Source organism: Stomoxys calcitrans, chromosome 5 (assembly GCF_963082655.1).
Source record: "Stomoxys calcitrans chromosome 5, idStoCalc2.1, whole genome shotgun sequence".
NCBI lineage: Eukaryota > Metazoa > Arthropoda > Insecta > Diptera > Muscidae > Stomoxys > Stomoxys calcitrans.
The window spans coordinates 85970376-85990271 of NC_081556.1; the positions used below are offsets into that span (position 1 = coordinate 85970376).

Below are 19896 nucleotides of genomic sequence, written 5' to 3' on the forward strand. Positions count from 1 at the left end.
CAATACCTGCACCTGTACCGAAAGATAATTTCTTTTTATACCCACCACCGATGGATGGGGGTATATTCATTTTGTCATTCCGTTTGCAACACATCAAAATATCCATTTCCAACCCTATAAAGTATATATATCTTGGATCAGCGTAAAAATCTAAGACGATCTAGCCATGTCTGTCCGTCTGTCTGTTGAAATCACGCTACAGTCTTTAAAACTTGAGATATCGAGCTGAAATTTTGCACAGATTCTTTTTTTTGTCCATAAGCAGGTTTAGTTCGAAGATGGGCTATATCGGACTATATGTTGATATAGCCTCCGTACAGAACAATCCGCCGATTTAGGGTCTTAGTTCCATAAAAGCCACATATATTATCCGATTTTGCTGAAATTTGGGACGGTGAGTTGTGTTAGGCCCTTCGACATCTCTCTTTAATTTGGTCCTGATCGGTCCAGATTTGCATATATCTGCCATATAGACCGATCTCTTGATTTAAGATTTTGGGCCCATAAAAGGCACATTTATTGTCAGATGTCGCCGAAATTTGGTACAGTGAGTTAAGTTAAGCCCCTCAACATACTTAAGCAATATGACACAGATCGGTTCAGATTTGGACATAGCTGCCATATATCTCTCGATTTATGATTTTGAGCCCATAAAAAGCTAATTTATTGTCCGATGTCGCCGAAATTTGGGACAGTGTGTTGTGTAAGCGCCTTCGACATCTTTCTCCAATTTGGCTCAGATCGGTCCAGATTTAAATACAGCTGTCATATAGACCGATCTCTCGATTTAAGATCTTGGGCCCATAAAAGGCGCATTCATTGTCCGATGGCGCCAAAATTTGGGACAGTGAGTTGTGTTAGGCCCTTCGATATTCTTTTCAATTTGGCTCAGATCGGTTCAGATTTCGTCCTATATAGACCGATCTCTCGATTTAATGTTTTGGGGCCATAAAAGGCGCATTTATTGTCAGATTTTGCCGAAATTTGGGACAGTGAGTTGTGTTAGGCTCTGTGAAATTTGTCTACAACTTAGCCCAAATCGGTCCAGATTTGGATATAGCTGCCGTATAGACCGATATCTCGATTTGAAGTCTTGGCCCTATAAAAGGCATTTATAATCCGATTTCACTGAAATTTGACACAGTGACTTATGTAAGGCTTTTCGACATCCATGTCGTATATGGTTCATATCGGTTTATTTTTATTTTTTGCTATACACAATTGAATAATGACTTGTACTTATTAGTATTTGGTCCAAATCGGAACATATTTCGATAAAGCTGCTATGGGGTATGCAGGTATGCATTTTTCACCGGATTTTTGGCGAAAGGTGGTTTACACATATACCCGAGGTAGTGGTTATCCAAAGTTCTGCCCGGCCGAACTTAACACTTTTTTACTTGTTTATCATTATAGGAGGATATGCCTGTGCCTCAGTCAAAAAGCTTTTTCTATGTCGATTTTTCAATCTTCCTTTTGACCCTTCATACTTACTTTAGTTGGCCATTATAGAACATTTGTACCTCTTTTTGAACGTAGAAAATAATACCAAGCGCCTCGATATTCTGCATTCCTTCTCCAATATCTTACATCCAGTTTCGAGATTCATTCTCCTTTTGGTCTTACCCTTTTGCGTTTTCTATTATGGTCACTTTCAAAATACTTCTTCGCTGGAGCTCCTCATTCATTCTGACAACATGACCTAGCCAACGCAACCGTTGCATTTTGATACGTTTACGTATGAACCACGATCTGTACGACAGCTCGTATATGAGCTGTATGACGAGCTGTCATACAGCTCGTGGTTCATACGACGCCTATTTTCTCCATTAACGCAGGTTGTTCCATACATTTTACGATGGATCTTTCTCTCAAACACTCCAGTTCTCTCAAACCAAGCTACGGAGGCCACCGTAGCGCAGAGGTTTGCATGTCCGCCTATGACGCTGAACGCATTGGTTCGAATCCTGGCGAGACCATCAGAAAAAATATTCAGCGGTGGTTTTCCCCTCCTAATGCTGGCAACATTTGTGAGGTACTATGCCATGTAAAACTTCTCTCAAAAGAGGTATCGCACTGCGACACGCCGTTCGGACTCGGCTATAAAAAGGAGGCCCCTTATCATTGAGCTTTAATCTGAATCGGACTGCACTCATTGATATGTGAGAAGTTTGCTCCTGTTCCTTAGTGGAATGTTCATGGGCATAATTTGGAAATTACTCCAAGTACTACCACATCTGGTTTCGCAATTACCCATGCTTCGGAGCCATACAGCAGCACGGGTAGTATTACTGTTTTGTATAATGCGATTTTCGTCTGTCCAGAGGTAGCTTTGCTCCTGAACTGAAAGCTCAATCCAAAGTAGCATCTGTTAGCCAATATTATCCTTCGTTTTATTTCAAACCTGTGTCGGGGTAGATAAACTTGTTGACTATCTCACAGTGGCAGTTTCCATTTCTCCAATTTCTTTATATGCTCGGGTGTATAGGACTTTGTGGGTGTTGATACCTTCCATTTGTCTTATCTCCATTTACTGCCGGACTCACATTCTCTGATACTCTTTCGGCACTTTCAAGGACTACAATTGCTTTTTCCGACCCATAATATCGATGTCTTCGACATAGGCGAGTAGCATGCATGCCTTGGCTATTCATACATGCATCTCGTATAGTCTTCTACAGCAGAATATTAAAGAGTTCACACGATAGGCTGTCTTCTAGTCTCAAATCTCGTTTGGGATTGAGCGGTTCGAAGGGGTTCTCTCTTATTTTAACTGAGGAGCGTGTATCTGCAAGCCTCATCCAATTTGCAGGGATACCAGACATGACTTGAAACACCTTTGAACGTTTAGGTTGAAGTTGAAGAATTTTGCCTTTATACGGATTGTGGCTAGCCTCTCTTTCACGGAAGTAAAGCTGGAAGCAAGGTTTTTCAGTCTGCGACTAACCACAAATCCACAGCCATATTCATGTCACGTTTCATGGCAGCCATAATAAAGAGCGTCATCTCTTGGTGTTGTTGTGGAGCCATGGCACAAGAGGGCCGACAAACCATGGTTCTTAAAACGTTAGCGGGGGTCGTCACTATAGGAGGAAACCGTTTTCAATATTCTTCGATTTTCCATAGTAATTTCATAAAGTTTCCGGGTGATGGATTGCTAACCCGATGGCCCAACTCTTTTATAGTTCTACGGGTCAACTCGTGGCGCATTTTAGCTACTATGGAACCAGGTGGAAACCTGGTGATGTTTGTGTCCACATTTGGCATGAAGGTAAACCAAGATAAGGCTCAATTTTGCCAAGTTAAAACCAATCAGAACTGTTGCTTGGTTTCCAACATCCCAAGTCCAAAGTCTACTAAAAATTTATACAAAATAAATTTAATTGAAGGGCATTATTCTATCAAACCAGCAAAAATTAAAGCTTCTGGCAACCGAACAAGTATGATCGAGGGACCGGTTTACATGGGAGCGATATCAGGTTATAGAGTGATTTGGACCGTATTTGCCACAGTTGTTGAAAGTCGTAATAGAACACCGCATGCACAATTTTAGCCAAATCGGACAAAAATTGGGGCTTGTCAGGGCTCAAGAAGTCAAATCGGGAGATCGGTTTATATGGGAGCTATATCAGGTTATAGACCCATTTGGACCGTACTCAGTACAGCTGTTGGAAGTAATAACAGAACAAGACGCGCAAAATTTCTGCCAAATCGGATAAAAATTGCGGTTTCAAGGGGCTCAAGAAGTCAAATCGGCAGATCGGTTTATATGGAAGTTATATCCAAATCTAAATCGATATGGCCCATTTCCAATTCCCAACGACCTACATCAATAACAAGTATATGTTCAACATTTCAAGAGGCTAGCTCTACGCGTTCGCCCGCCATCGTGATTTCGACAGACGGGCGGACGGATGGACATGGCTAGATCGACTCGGATCGTCCAGGCGATCAAAAATATATATACTTTATGGGGTCTTTGACGAATATTTCGAGGTGTTACAAACGGAATGTCTAGATTAGTATACCCCTATCCTATGGTGGTGGGTATAAAAAAATGGCGGTGTTTGCGCTGTTTTTGGCAAACACTCGTTATACCACCGCATATATGGGTGGTATTTGAACTCAGTAAACATTCGTTTGTTTGATAGAGCTGCATACGCATATAAAGTGTGATTTTTTAAGAGCTATAGGCACTTAAAAAAAAACAATAGAATTCAGAAAAATGCATGATATATTTATACGAATTGACATTACGATCCATATAATTTAATCTTTGAAGATTATTTCATGCAAATATTGACCTGACTGGACCTCAAATGGCCCATCCGCTTAGTCTGATATTGGCTTACTTTTTCCAATATTTCGACCGGTATCTCACTAATAAATGCTTCAATGTTGTCTTTCATTTGTCTTCAATTGAAGCGGGCTTGTCTGTATAGACATGAGCTTTAACATAGCCCCACAAAAATTGTCTAAAGGCGTTAAATCGCACGATCAAGACGGCCAATTGACCAGTACCGAACGTGAAATAAAATGTTCACCGAACTCGTCTCTCAATAAGTCGATTGTTACGCGTGCTGTGTGACTTGTTGAAACCACATGTCATGCAAGTCAAGCTCTTGCATTTGGATATCATCTGACGGTAGCGCTAACGATTCACAGTTACGTTAAGATTCGCATCATCTTTAAAGAAGTAAAACTGTGACTTTTTCTGGATGCATTGGTAGCTCTTGCAATGCTTCTGGCTGATCTTCACTCCAAAATCGACATTTCTGCTTATCTACGTACCCATTGATGAGCTTCGCCATAAAATGGAAGAAGCTCGTTATGACGCACGATCTAGACGGCCAATTGACAGGTGCCGAACGTGAAATAAAATGTTCACCGAACTTGTCTCTTAATAAGTTGATTGTTACGCGTGCTGTGTGGCTTGTTGAAACCACATGTCATGCAAGTCAAGTTCTTGCATTTGGATATCGTCTCACGGTAGCGCTCGCGTTTCTTAGTTACCTTACGATTCGCATCATCTTTAAAGAAGTACGGTCCAATGATGCCACCATCCCATAAACCGCACCAAACTTTGACTTTCTTTGGATGCATTGGGAGCACTTACAATGCTTCTATCTGATCTTCACTCCAAAATCGACATTTCAGCTTATTTACGTACCCATTGCGCCAAAAATGAGCTTCGCCATAAAATGGAAGAAGCTCGTTATGACGCACGCACTCTGATAATAAAATTCACTAATTTGCAAGCGTTGTTTGTTTGTAAGACGATTTATGATTACATTATAGAACAAACTGAAGACTTTTGATAGTGGAACATAACATGAAACTTGTGTGAGCTGTTTTAACTAAACTAATGTTAACTAAAAAGATAATAACTAAAAAATCACCCTTTATATCAGCACCACTGCAAAACCATTTGTGTGTTTGTACAAGCCGTTTGAGTTGATTAGAGTTGAATGGTTGCATTAGTTGCGTTGATTTAAACAGACAAGTATTTTTTCGGTGCACCGCATATGCGATACAGTGCTGCAGATCTCTGATATTGTTGTGATATTATTTGGAATAAACTTCCCGTATTTGTAAAGCGCTGAGAGTAGAGTCTATTGTTTGTAGGTAGGTAGGTAGAAATAATTTTGTAGTGATAGGGTGATAGGTTCTTTGCTTCCACTTTCATCAAAGGTTTAGGCAGGTAATTCAGTCCCTAACTTGTATCGCTAGACATGCCATCAGGATTCCATAACCATCAACTCTGTTATGGATTTTTTTTTTTGAGATTTAAACCCAATAAAAAATACAAACCATCCTCAGTCCATTTGTAGCCAAAATCTTTGCGTCCTCGATCTGAGTCCCTTTTAGACTTTCATGTGCATAAATATATGCGTACGTTATATATTTTGTACATATTGTTGTTGTATATAACAAGTGATATACATGTACATACATATATATTCTATAATTTTATCTCTCACATTCTTATTTTTTTCTCTCCTCTTAACTGACTCCTCTTGTACAAACGTGTATGTTTGTATGTTACTATGATATTTTCAAAATGATTTCCAATTCGAAACGAAATGTGTAATTTAATGAAAAACAAATCCAAACAACAACAACAACAAAATTGCTTTAAAATTTATAAAAAAAAAAAAAAACAACAATACCGAATTGGACAAAACAATAGAGCAATAAAATGATTAAAGTCGATGTTAACAAATACGAGGACGATGATATGGAAGATGATGAAGACGACGACGATGAGCAGACCAATGAGGAAGTCGAAGATTTTGTAAATCGCTTGGCCTTCATCGAACAAATGAGTGGAGGCCTCAGCACAGATATGCCACCTCTGCTGCCGCCCCATCATTCTCATGCAGGCTTGGAGGAGTCATCGGCATCCACCATGCGCCATTATGTGGCCACTACAACAACACCTGCAACACCGGAGGGAGATGGGGAAGCCACACACCACTTGTCCAGCTCTTCAGCAATGGCAGGAGTTGGAGTTGGAGCAGGAGCAGCCGCAGGACCTTCCAGCAATGAAGTGCTTATGGCCACAACATTGCCTCCATACAATTTACTAACACCACCACCACCACCATCGACCACAACATTAACCACACCGACCACCACCACCACCACCACCTCCACCATGACTGACACACAAGACCACGATGAGGTGGCACCCATAGAAAGTATCCTCACTGGCAAAAAGGTGAAAATTTCAAAACTTTTTTCCAAACTTTCACCCAAAAAACAAAAACAAAAAAAAAAAACCAAAAAATATACCAAACCAAAGTGAATGGCACAGTTTTGCTTAAATGAATGTGACCAGATAATATATTTTGAAAGCTATGATCAAGCCATTATTTTAATATTAAAAAAAAAACTCTCAGTCCTAAGAATATTTTGGAAATGCTAAATCCATACGATATTGAAAAACTATATCTAAGAATAAGAAAAAAAAAAAAAATGAAGGCATGCAAGCGCATGTTTTGTTTTGGACATTTTGAAATGAAAAAAAAACCCAACGATTTTACAAAATTTTACTTAATTTTGTACCTAAGTTTTTTCCTACTTTGAGCAGCAGCAGTTTTTTCCAGATTTCAATTTTATTTCCTCTTCATCTTGAGTTGAAATAATTTGAATCATTTGTTTTTTGTACATTTTGTTTTTTGAATTTTTTTTTTTTTAACATTCATTTTTGATAACCTTTTTTACTATTTACCTTTGTTTTGCACTCTACACTCGGGTATTTTGGTTAATGCTAATGGTTTTGTGTTTTGTATCTCTGGTTGTACTCTTTCCATGTATTCGGGTATCTATGTTGGCTTTTTGCATGTTTTGTTTCATATATTTTTTCTTAAGAAAAAAACACAGAAAAAACTTTGTATTTGTATTTTTGTTAAAACTAAACTGTACATAAAATCTACTCCTTTTTTGATGAAACACCACCGCATACCGTATATTCCCATTGCCTTAAACCACCCACCAACCCACCACCCCTTAAGATAATCTTTCTCTTTAAATATTTTCAGCATTGATTGAATTTTTTCTCTTTAAGCATGACCACCAAAACTTGTGAAAACAAAACGAATTTTAATTTCCCTAATTTTTATTAATACTGTTGGCCTTTATTTTTCTTCCCCTTTAATAATGGCGAATTAATTTAGGTGGTTTACTATGATACCACATTGGAGCCGGAAGATAATCAGGATAGCCACACTAGTAAAATGGTAAGCAAAATTGGCTAGCGCAAAACCACAAACTTTTTGCTACTCGATGCGTTTGTCAAATCAGCAGATGAATTGGCGAACAAAAAAACGAGTGACAAATGTTCAAAAGTTTTAATTACTCTCTTTCTTCATTCTCTTTCAGCCCTCTCCCACTACCACCTCTGAGGATGCTCTCTACTTTGCTTCCTCTTCCACCAATCCACCCACTTCAACTCCCCAATTGACAGTTTCCTCGCCAATTACCCCCACCCAGGAAGTACCTGCTGCTACTACATCAGTCGTGCCCGACTACATTGAACCCAGAGTGGAAAATTCACCTCCCCTGATTAAGACTCGTCTGCAGAAGTTTGCTGTGACCTCAGGCAAATCGTTTAAATTCAGCATACCCGAAGATACCTTCTATGATGCCGAAGACATGACAAATCTACGTTTGGAGTTGACCGATAAGGAGGACCGCGAACTCAAGTCAAATTCATGGCTACAATTTAATGCCGAAACCAAGGAAGTTTATGGATTGTGAGTAAAAAAAAAAAACAAGTAAAAAGGCGTAAAGTTCGACCGAGCCGAACGTTGGATACCCACCACCTCGGGTATATATGTAAAACACCTTTGGTCATAATCCGGTGAAAAAAGCTAAATCCATGAACCCATAGCAGCTTTACCAACAAATGGACCGATTTGAACCAAATTCGATAGGGATATTGAGAGGTCTAATAGGTACAAGTCATTGTTCAATTTTGTAGAGCAAAATATTGGTCTTCTTGGTAGCCATATCCAAATATAGACCAAATTGAACCATATACTACACGGATGTCGAAAAGCCTTCTATAAATCACTGTTTCAAATTTCAGCGAAATTGAATTCAAAATGTGCTTTTTATGGGGCCGTTTGGTCTATATGCCAGCTATATCTAAATCTAAACCGATCTGAGCCAAATTAAAGAGGGCTGACGAAGGGCCTAATACAACTCCCTGTCCCGAATTTCGGCGGAATCGGACAATAAATGCGCCTTTTATGGGTCTAAAACCTTAAAGCGCGAGATCGGTCTATATGGTAGCTATATCCAAATCTGAACCGACCCAGGCCAAATCGCAGAAAGTTGTTGAAGAGCCTAACGCAACTCACTGTCCCAAGTTTTGGCGAAATCGGACAATAAATGTGGATTTTATGGGCCCAAAACATTATATCGAGGGATGGGTTTTTATGGCAGCTATATCCAAATCTGAACCGGTATGTTCCAAATTGAAAAAATATATGTCGAGGGGCCTAACTTAACTCACTGTTCTAAATGTCGGCGAAATTGGACAATAAATGCGCCTTTTATGGGTCTAAGACCTTAAATCGAGAGATCGGTCTATATGGCAGCTATATCCAAATCCGAACCGATTTGTTCCAAATTGAAAAAAAAAGTCGAGGGGCCTAACATAACTCACTGCCCCAAATTTAGGCGAAATCGGACAATAAATGCGCCTTTTATGGGTCTTAAACCTTAACTCGCGAGATCGGTCTATATGGCAGCTATATGCAAATCTTCTTCGATCTAGGCCAAATTGCAGAAATATGTCGAGGGGCTTAGCTCACTGTCCCGAATTTCGGCGAAATCGGACAATAAATGCGCCTTTTATGGGTCCAAAACCTTAAAACGAGCGATCGGTCTATATGGCAGCTATATCCAAATCCGAACCGATTTGTTCCAAATTGAAAAAAAAGTCGAGGGGCCTAACATAACTCACTGCCCCAAATTTAGGCGAAATCGGACAATAAATGCGCCTTTTATGGGTCTTAAACCTTAACTCGCGAGATCGGTCTATATGGCAGCTATATCCAAATCTGGACCGATCTGAGCCAAATTGAAGAAGAATGTCAAAGGGCCCAACAAAACTCACTGTCACAAAATTCGGCGAAATCGGACAATAAATACGCCTTATATGGGCCCAAGACCTTAAATCGAGAGAACGGTCTATATGGCAGCTATATGCAAATCTTCTTCGATCTAGGCCAAATTGCAGAAATATGTCGAGGGGCTTAGCTCACTGTCCCGAATTTCGGCGAAATCGGACAATAAATGCGCCTTTTATGGGTCCAAAACCTTAAATCGCGAGATCGGTCTATATGGCAGCTATATCCAAATCTGGACCGATCTGAGCCAAATTGAAGAAGAATGTCAAAGGGCCCAACAAAACTCACTGTCCCGAATTTCGGCGACATCGGACAATAAATGCCCATTTTATGGACCCAAAATCTTAAATCGAGAGATCGGTCTATATGGCAGCTATATCCAAATCTGGACCGATCTGGCCCAAATTGATGAACGATGTCAAAGGGCCTTACACAACTCACTGTCCCACATTTCGGCGAAATCGGACAATATATGCGCCTTTTATGGGTCCAAAACCTTAAATCGAGAGATCGGTCTATATGGCAGCTATATCCAAATCTGGACCGAACTGTGACATATTGCAGAGAGAAGTTGAGGGGCCTAACACAACTCACTGCCCCAAATTTCGGCGAAAATGCGCCTTTTGTGGGTCCAAAACCTTAAAACGGGCGATCGGTCTATATGGCAGCTATATCCAAATCTGAACCGATCTGTGTTATTTTGCAGAAAGATGTTTAAGAGCCTAACGCAATTCACGGTCCTAAATTTTGGCAACATCGGACAATAAATGCGCGTCTAATGCGCAAAATCTTAAATTGAGAGAGATGTCAAGGGGCTAACACAACTCACTGTCCCAAATTTTGGCAAAATCGGATAATAAATGTGACTTTTATGGGCCCAAGACCTTAAATCGAGAGATCGGTCTATATGGCACCTATATATAAATCTGGACTGATCTGACCAATCAAATTGAAGTGGGATGTCGACTGGCCTAATTCAACTCACTGTCCTAAATTTCTACAAAATCGGATAATAAATGTGGCTTTTATGGGCCTAAGACCCTAAATCGACGGATCGGTCTATATGGAGGCTATATCAAGATATAGTCCGATATAGCCCATCTTCGAACTTAACCTGCTTATGGACAAAAAAAGAATCTGTGCAAAGTTTCAGCTCAATATCTCTATTTTTATACCCTCCACCATAGGATGGGTGTATACTTATTTCGTCATTCTGTTTGTAACACCTCGAAATATGCGTCTGAGACCTCATAAAGTATATTTATTCTTGATCGTCATGTCATTTTAAGTCGATCTAGCTATGTCCGTCCATCTGTCTATCGAAAGCACGATAACTTTCGAAGGAGCAAAGCCAGTCGCTTCAAATTTTGCACAAATACTTTTTATCAGATTAGGTCGGTTGGGATTGTAAATGGGCCAAAGCGGTTCATGTTTTGATATAGCTGCCATATAAACCGATTTTGGATCTTGATTTCTTGAGCCTCTAGAGGGCGCAATTCTCATCGAGCCTCTAGAGGGCGCAATTCTCATCCGATTTGACTGAGATTTTGCACGTGGTGTTTCGGTATCACTTCCAACAACTGCGCTAAGTATAGCTCAAATCGGTCTATGTTTTGATATAGCTGCCATACAAACCGATCTTGGGTCTTGACTTCTGGAGCCTCTAGAGGGGGCAATTCTAGTCCGATTTGACTGAAATTGTGCACGTAGTGTTTTGTTATGATATCCAACAACTGTGCCAAGTATGGTTTAAATCGGTTCATAACCTGAAATAGCTGCCATCGGACTATAAATTGATATAGCATAACAATTATTTTCCATTATTCTTTGTTTGCCTAAAAAGAGATACCGCGCAAAGAACTCGACAAATGCGATCCATGGTAGAGGGTATATAAGATTCGGCCCGGCCGAACTTAACACGCTCTTACTTGTTTCACTCCAAGACTGTTCCCGACCTTACCGTACTGGTTGTAATAGCCCTGATGGCGATCTTTTTGTTCATAAAGATGTTCCTGGGGTTAACCCCATACCATCTAAAACATTCCGTGCTCGCCTGGATCTTTACCTGCAGGGCCGTGTTAATGCAGGCAGTCGGAAACAGGTCTCAATACTTGGGATCTCAATGTCAACCCCCAGGTCCGGTCTGTCCTCTAGCTTTGATCCATCCTTGTAGATTGAACTTCCGCTGGCAGTAGTTCCTTGCTCACGACCTCAATATCCCATTGTTCTTCCTTTTAATTTCATGCAGTGAGTGAACAGAGTGGTTTCAGCCAGGTCATATTTGAATGTAGCTGCTATATAGACCGATCTTCAGTTAGGCTATTTTTTAGTAAATTTCCCCACCATCTGGAATAATGAGTTACATTGAACATTCAGACTTCGAATTACAAATAGGATCCACCTATGTGCAAATTGGTCATGTATGGTTGGCGAAAATAGTAGAAAAAATAAAAAAAAATAGTAGTGTTTAGACACGTATCCATGGTGATGAGTATCCAAAATTCGGCTCAGCCAATCTTATGCTTCTTACTTCTTTATATGGTAAAAAATGTTTTTCTCCCTAAATATAGGCCTTTAGATGACTCTGTGTCGAAGTGGTTATATCGTCTGACTGCAACGGATTCTGGCAATGATTCTGTCGTTGAAACTTTGGAAATATCGGTGCAACAACATCGTGGTGTGCGAACTGTTAATCATGAGGTTAACATTGCAGTGAAGATCAATGAAAAGAATATGCATTATATCGACTGGCAAATGAAATTGATTAAAGGTAAATGAGTCCACCTATCTCTCTCCCCATGTTCCTATTACAAAAAGTAATGCCATTTTACATTTTTCAATCTCTATCTTCCTCTCCTTCCGTTTTACAGCAATTGCCACCACCTTGGGCGATGACAACACCAACTCCATTGTAGTGCGAGAGATTCGTGCTAATCCTCAAGATCCTTCCATTGCAACCCTGGTGTATTTCAATGAAACTCTGCCCACAAGTGAATGCCCTGAAACTGAATTGAATAATTTGGTTAAACGTCTCGATGCACACCGCCTCAGTGATTTGGTGCATCCAACCTTGGGCATTAAGTCAATAACTGGTCAATTGATTGGTCCTTGCCAGAAGACAGCAGTGAAAGCTAAAACACCAGCGATTAGTGTAAAGAATTCCCCACCGGTACCACGCAATCAAGTCGATAGGGTTGTAGCCACCGCTGGCCACTTGCTGGTCTACAAAGTTCCCAGCGATACATTCTTTGACGAAAGTAAACTCACACTAAGTCTAAAGACCAAAGATCATCGGGAGCTTAGTCCACGCCACTGGTTGCAGTTTGACTCTAAGAACGAGGAATTCTATGGTGTTCCCAAGAATGGTGATATCGGCGCTGAGGAATACATGCTGGAAGCCGTGGACACTTCGGGACTAACAGCCACCGATGCTTTGGTGGTGCAGGTCAATCCTGCGCCCAAGCGCGACTACACTGTCTACTACAAGGCCTATTTGGCCATAAAGCATGAAAATTTCAATGCCGATTTGCATCGAAAGTTCGTTGAACGTATTGCCCAACTATTTGGCGATGCATCTACGCAAAATATTCAAATACGCACGGCAAGTGTTATACACGATTCGGACAGTACCCTGGTCACTTTCTACAATACCACATTCTACAAGGTGCACAACCGTTGTCCGGAAGAGGAAATGGAAGCAGTGCGAAATGTCTATCTGCAGGATGGCATGATGCGCGATAGAGTGAAAAAAACATTGGGTCCTGAACTGAATATTACAAACATTCAAGTGCATACTTCAAATTGCAATGGTAGGTAATTTGATCAAGGAAGAGAGTAACAGTACTAAAGGTACCTCTTTTTTTTATTTTCAGCCCAAACTGATATCATTCATCGCGATTATGTGCCCAACAAAACCGAAGAACCACTGCTGAAGTCAACCTTCTCAGATGACTATCTCTACACCATCATCCTGCCAGCTATTATCATTGTGACAATGATCATAATCGCCTCCATTATTGCCTGCTGTTTGCATCGTAGACGACGCAAGAGTGGCAAAATGGAATTAGGTAAGAGTTTATACATGAAATTTAGTAATGTCAAATTGGAATCGCTCTAGTTTTCCGACCAAAAACCCGCTTGCATTAAATGCTCCAAGTTTTCGTCCACCAATTAAGTTAGATTATCATTGAGCTTAAACTTGAATTGGAGAGCAGCCATTGATATATGAGAAGTGTGCCTGTTCCTTAAAGCAATGTTCATGGACACATTTGCATTTGCAAATAAGTTAGGTTAAAAGTCATACACCTGGCAATCGCAGTTGCCAACCGCTTCACTCGGAGAACACTGGTTCCTCGGGACAGCTGTGAACAGCATACAGGCTGGAACATTGAGGTCCGATCCTTGTGGTGTTCATTGCTATCACGAGAAGCTTAGCTGCGAGCAACAGGGCGCGTCCACAGGGTGCGGATAGTGGTATGCTTCATACAGAGAAGCTGCAACGGCAGTCGCGGACAATCAGCGGTATTGAGTGGAGAGTCTCTGTGAGAGCTCGGGCGGCACCAGCTCTTGCACAAATACTGAGTACCTATGATTCCCGCGATGATCGATCCTTTGGGCTCTCTTGGTCACATACAGGAGCTTGACGAGGATCGTCACCTCTACATAGAAATGTGTAGGTGACAAACTAAAAACCTGGCACAGAGACCGAAAGAAGTCTCATGGACTAGAGGGCCGCGCCATCAGCCGCCCCTGACCCTTGCAGAAGTGCAGAATGACTCGGGGTTCGAAAGGCTATAAAGAGCTCAGTCATAATCCTACGCCTTCTCCCCGTCATCGCGAGGCACTGGCACAGCAGTTGCTCAACCGTTTCCAAATCCTCCTCATCCCAACAGAACCTGCAGAAATCCTTATTCTCCCGAGCCCATCGCCATATCAACGACCTGACATTGGAGTGACCGGTCATTACTTCCTCCAACATTCCAAGGTCAAGCGAGTTTAATAGTCAATGGCTATTACGTTCCCATAGGCGATCGGTCTTATGGAACGGAACAAGCTTGCTCACTGATAGGAGCTTGACGAGGATCACTACCTCCACATTCAAATGTGGCTACAACAACGTTTTTCCAGCTCGAAAGGCGACATGCTCGTTCCGGAAAACCTCAGCCACAGGGCCTTGGCAACCCTGCAGCCTACAACGCCGAGTCAGTACATACGTCATTGTAGGAATCCACCATCCCAAAACTGGGTGGGGTTCACTACCAGCGTCACATTGCCAGAGTCCATCCGCTACCCAAATCTGGCCAGCTCGTCAGCAGCTTCTTTCCACGCCACCCGTTGATGGCTTGGAACCCGGCACAATCTGACAGCAGGGCCCAAACCTCTGAGACGCACCTTGCATCTTCCGACAAGCCTCGACCCTACTTGATCTGCAGCCAAGGCCCTATTACCGCCACTCCTGACTAAGGCTCAAATCCAAGGCCCTTAGGAGCGCACAACCTCTGACACTGCAACCATCCAATAGTTTATGTGACTCCCTAATTGCTAGTAAAACAACAGAAACCCCTGCCCTGGTGCCCTCATACAGCTTGGACCCATCAGTGTAGACTGATCTGATCCAAGAATGGCGGGACGTCCGCAGACCAAAGCTCCTTGGGAAGACAACCCCCTTGCCGTCTTCGAAAGATCCACCCTACATATAGTCCATCGCGCGGCCAAAGTCACGTGGTCGGGCCACTCCAGCGGCGTTACGCTGAACAAACGAATGTCCGAATTCCAAAGAGCGCCATGTCTCTAACTTCCTCAGTCTCAGAGGGCAGACTTCAAAGCCGCGCACTCCACATTCAATTGTAAAGTTTTCAGATCAAGTATCGCATTCAGCGCTGCTCTTGGTGCACTCCTCCTCGCCCCGGTATCTTCTACAATATACAGCGTAGACACACATTCTCTATAGGTGAGGATCGGCCGAACCACAGCAGTGTAAATCCAGTGGACTGTACTCGGTATAAGTCTACAACTTCTGCCCACCGAGTTGCGACATGATTAGAGCGCATTCAGCCTCCGTTTGACTCTCTCTTCAACGTTTCTTCTCCAGTTCAATTTCTGGTCAAGAATAAAACCCTAGTATTTTGCCTACCGTGAGAGCGGCACCTCCACTCCTTCAAGGGCCGGCCCCTGAAATCGTCATATCTCCTCCTTCACATGAACAACACCAGTTTTGTTTTCCTGGCGTAAATGCCAAGTCATTGTCTTTCGCCCATTTCAACAACTTCCTCAGCGTGCCTTGAAGAATATCCGTGACAAAAGATAGAGAGCGCACCTCACAAAAATGAATAGGGGCCTGCCAGAACTCACTGTGCCAAATTTCATCGAAATCGGATGAAAAATTACCAATTTATTGCCTCAAGACTTTAAGTCTGGAGATCGGTCCATATAACGGCTATATATATCGAAAATCCGATTCTATGAGATCAGAAGGTCAGGTTTATATACAAAGAATACGAAATCATCAAAATTTTTTTGAAAAAAATTTTTATACCCAAGATATCTGCAAAATTATAAATACCTAGCTTTTGGGTATAAATGGGTAAATACCCGGGTATTCACCCAATTTATCGGGTAAATACCTTTTGGGTTATTACCCATCTCCCATCTCTAGCCATAAAGTATATATATTTTTGATCATCATGATATTTTAAGTCGATCTAGCCATGTCCATTCGTCCGTCTGCCTGTAACTTTCGAAGGAGTAAAGCTAGCCACTTGAAATTTTGCACAAACACTTCTTATTAGTAAAGGTCGGTTGGGATTGTAAATGGACCATATCGGTCCATGTTTTGATATATCTGCCATATAAACCGATCTGGGGTTTTGAATTCTTGAGTCAATAGAGGGCGCAATTCTTATCCGATTGGGACTATATAGACGTGCCGTAGGCTCGAAATGGGGCCTGAATCCGAGGATAGTCCACTGGCTCTACAGGGGCTTGATAAGACCAATACTTACTTAGTAGTTTGGTGGACAGCTATGGAGAAAAAGTGCAACATTAGGACCATACAACAGGTTCAGAGAACATGTTGTCTTGCCATAGACAGAGCGATGAAGACTACGCCCACTAGGGCACTGGAGACTATTCTAGATATCCAACCCATTGGAACATATATGTAGACTAAATGTGAAGCAGCTACTGCGGCTATGAGACTTAAGGCGATTGGAGCAGCTCATACCATTGCGGTATAATCGAGGTGACGATAGGAAACCTGGAAGGCAGGGAAGAGGTTTCCGATCGGATACCTGAGATGAACCTTGAAGTCGAGTGCAAGGCACTGCTGCCATCGGCATTTTGGATTGACGGAAACTTAGTATTACCATCTGTAAGATCATCTTACACGGATAGATCAAAGCCAAAGTGGGCCTGGGGGTTTGCTTTGAGAACCTAGGGACTGACATCTGTTTAGACTGCCTGACCATAATACGGTCCTGCAGGCGGAGATCCGGGCGATCACGGAATGCGTGAGGTGGTGTCGTGCTAACGCGAGGACGTCGAATGTGAACATCTTTACCGACAGTAAAATTGCCATAAGGGCAATAACAACCAGGACGGTAAGGTCACAGTCTTGCAGTGTAAGAAGGAGATTAACGCCTTCTCTGAGAATGGCAGAATCCGCATCGTTTGGGTGCCGGGCCATAACGGAGTAAGGGGAAATGAAAGGGCAGACGATTTGGCGGTGAAGGCCAGAGGACTGCCGTCAATAAACTTGGTTAACCCTAAGCCTTCGGGTCGACGCAGTTCGAGTGAAGTGAATGGGCGACGAATGCGCATGCAACATTATGGAACAGCGTAGGTCTGTAGGACGGCGAAAATCCTATGAGGAATCCAGATCCTGAAAGGACGGGGCTATTACTGAAAGCAAGCACGAAAGAGGTCAGTATAGCTATTGGTATCATAACGGGACACATAGTACTACGAGCTCACTTATGTAAAATCGGCGTGGCAAGTGAGCATGTTTAGGGCATGCGGGGAAGATGATGAGACGTTGGAGCATTTCCTTTGTCATTGCCCGTCTTTCGCTTCTAACAGATACCGGCACTTAGGTGGAGACACGAACCAACTTAGGGGAATGGTATGGAAAACAATTAAGGATTTTGTAAGTAGCACGGAGTTTGTAACTTAAAATTTTTTTTTAGAGGTTACTTTATAGTTTTTTGGGGCGCACAACAAGCCGATTATTGGCTTAGGTGTATGTCCCTAGTGGCATGGGGCGGATTAATATCTGCACCCTCTTTTCAACCTAACCTATACATATGTTGGCTTGCAAAGAGTGTCTTTCGACAACAAATTTATACTGTGGGTCGTTGAGATTCAAAAAAAAAATTGTTGCAGGAAAATTAACAATTTTCGTAGTTGTTTTTTCGACCAAAGTTGTTTTTTTTCAAATTTATTTTTATCTGTGTACATAAGATTCGGCCCGGCCGAACTTAGCACGCGGTTAGTTGTTTCTTAATCAACTACTTGTGGGAATATTGGAGGGTTTTGTAATTATTATATAAATTTCTTTCCTTTCTTAAGCAATTGTGTCAAAATCTTCTATCTTTGTTTATTCTGTTGTTGTAATACAGTGTTTCAATTCATTGCAGGCGATGAAGAGGAACGCAAATCCTTCCGTAACAAAGGTATACCTGTTATATTCCAAGACGAATTGGATGAGAAACCTGAAATTGGTAACAAGAGTCCTATTATCTTAAAGAACGAGAAGCCACCATTATTACCACCCTCCTATAATACATCAAATATGAATGGTAGGTTCTTCATAGTTGCCATATTTGTAATGACAACACCCATCACTCATTTGCACGTAGTAGTAGTTGTTTAAAAAATCATTAAAGTAATCAAGTTTAATTTTAGGTGATAATGATTGCGATGAATATGTGCCCCCACCAGCTGTGGTGGTTGGTGGTCGCGAGGCCAGAGGAAAATCACCCGCCACACCATCATATCGTAAACCCCCACCATATGTATCACCCTAAATGCAAAGGAGGAAGTCCAAGACGAGCCCTAAGGAATAATTGATAAATACATTAAAAAAAAAAAAGAAAACAAAACACAAATTAACACCTAAACAAAAGGAATATATAACACAAATCTATATAGAAAACGACAAGCCATACACATACACAAATTTAAAATACAAAAACCAACAAAAAGTCTACAAACAAACCAACCAACCAACCAACAACAAACAAACAAACAAACAAGAAAACAATAACAAACAATACTTAATATTATTAATGAATGATGGAAATAATAATTATATTGCAAATATTAATTTAATATTAATGATACGTCTACTATAATAACTGCATATACATACATATACACATTGAAGTAATATACATACATCTCTACATATACATATTTATGGAATTAAGTGTCAAAAAGTGAAACAAAACAAAACATAACGGAAACGGAAACAGAAACAGTTACATTTATTAATATAAGTGAAACGGATGGAGTAAAGCAACAATAACTTATTTAATACACGAACGGAAACAAAACAAAAACAAATATACCGATAATAAGCGATAAGATGATAAACTCGATGTTCATACTACTTACGAGACGATATAAGAATGAAGCTAAAGATGATAATGATGTACTATACTTATACTTACCTTATATATTTATTATATTATTACTATTATTATTTGTACGTATGACTATATTTAGAAATATTTCGTTTGCAAAAGGACAACCGATTGATATGTGAAGAATAAGCTTAAATTCGATACGAACACCCCCCCAGCTAGGTAACAACTTTTCGCACTTTCTTTATGTCTCCACTCCCTCTGAATGTTTTTTTTTTTTTTTGGTTTGAGAATGAAGAAACATAAAATACTACTTAAATTTGAACTTTACCATGCTATGGAGGATTTCAAATGACATTTCTTGGCTGAAAAATGGATTTTGTAGAGTTTTAACTATCACATCATATGCAACTTTCAGTATATGTGTTAAATGATGAAAAGGCTGAGTTTGAGTTCAAGGTTTTACTTCAATTGACTTCCTTTACTTATCACTACTGTGTTACGGGCTATTATAATCCAGTGCATGTGTTTGTAACATCCATATGAAAGGTTGGGTTAGGTAAGAGTGACAGTCCTTTAAGGACTCACTAAAACAATTTTAAGTCCATTGTGATACCACAGCAGCAATAGACCAAGGCTTCTGGTGGGAATCGAACCCTCAACCCCTGCACTGA

At 41.0% G+C, this 19896-nt stretch overlaps 1 protein-coding gene across 1 annotated transcript in view; it reads left to right on the forward strand.

The window, feature by feature from the left end:
• The window catches only part of LOC106086400 (uncharacterized), a gene marked incomplete in the record, with an annotated part of 361383 nt that extends 341868 nt beyond the window's left edge, over positions 1 to 19515 (forward strand). The window contains 8 exon segments of the mRNA XM_059368796.1: positions 6190 to 6721; positions 7680 to 7742; positions 7885 to 8258; positions 12212 to 12411; positions 12512 to 13450; positions 13514 to 13708; positions 18275 to 18436; positions 18543 to 19515. Of these exon segments, the coding sequence (XP_059224779.1) occupies positions 6190 to 6721; positions 7680 to 7742; positions 7885 to 8258; positions 12212 to 12411; positions 12512 to 13450; positions 13514 to 13708; positions 18275 to 18436; positions 18543 to 18664 (2587 nt within the window).
• Between the last annotated feature and the right edge of the window lie 381 nt (positions 19516 to 19896).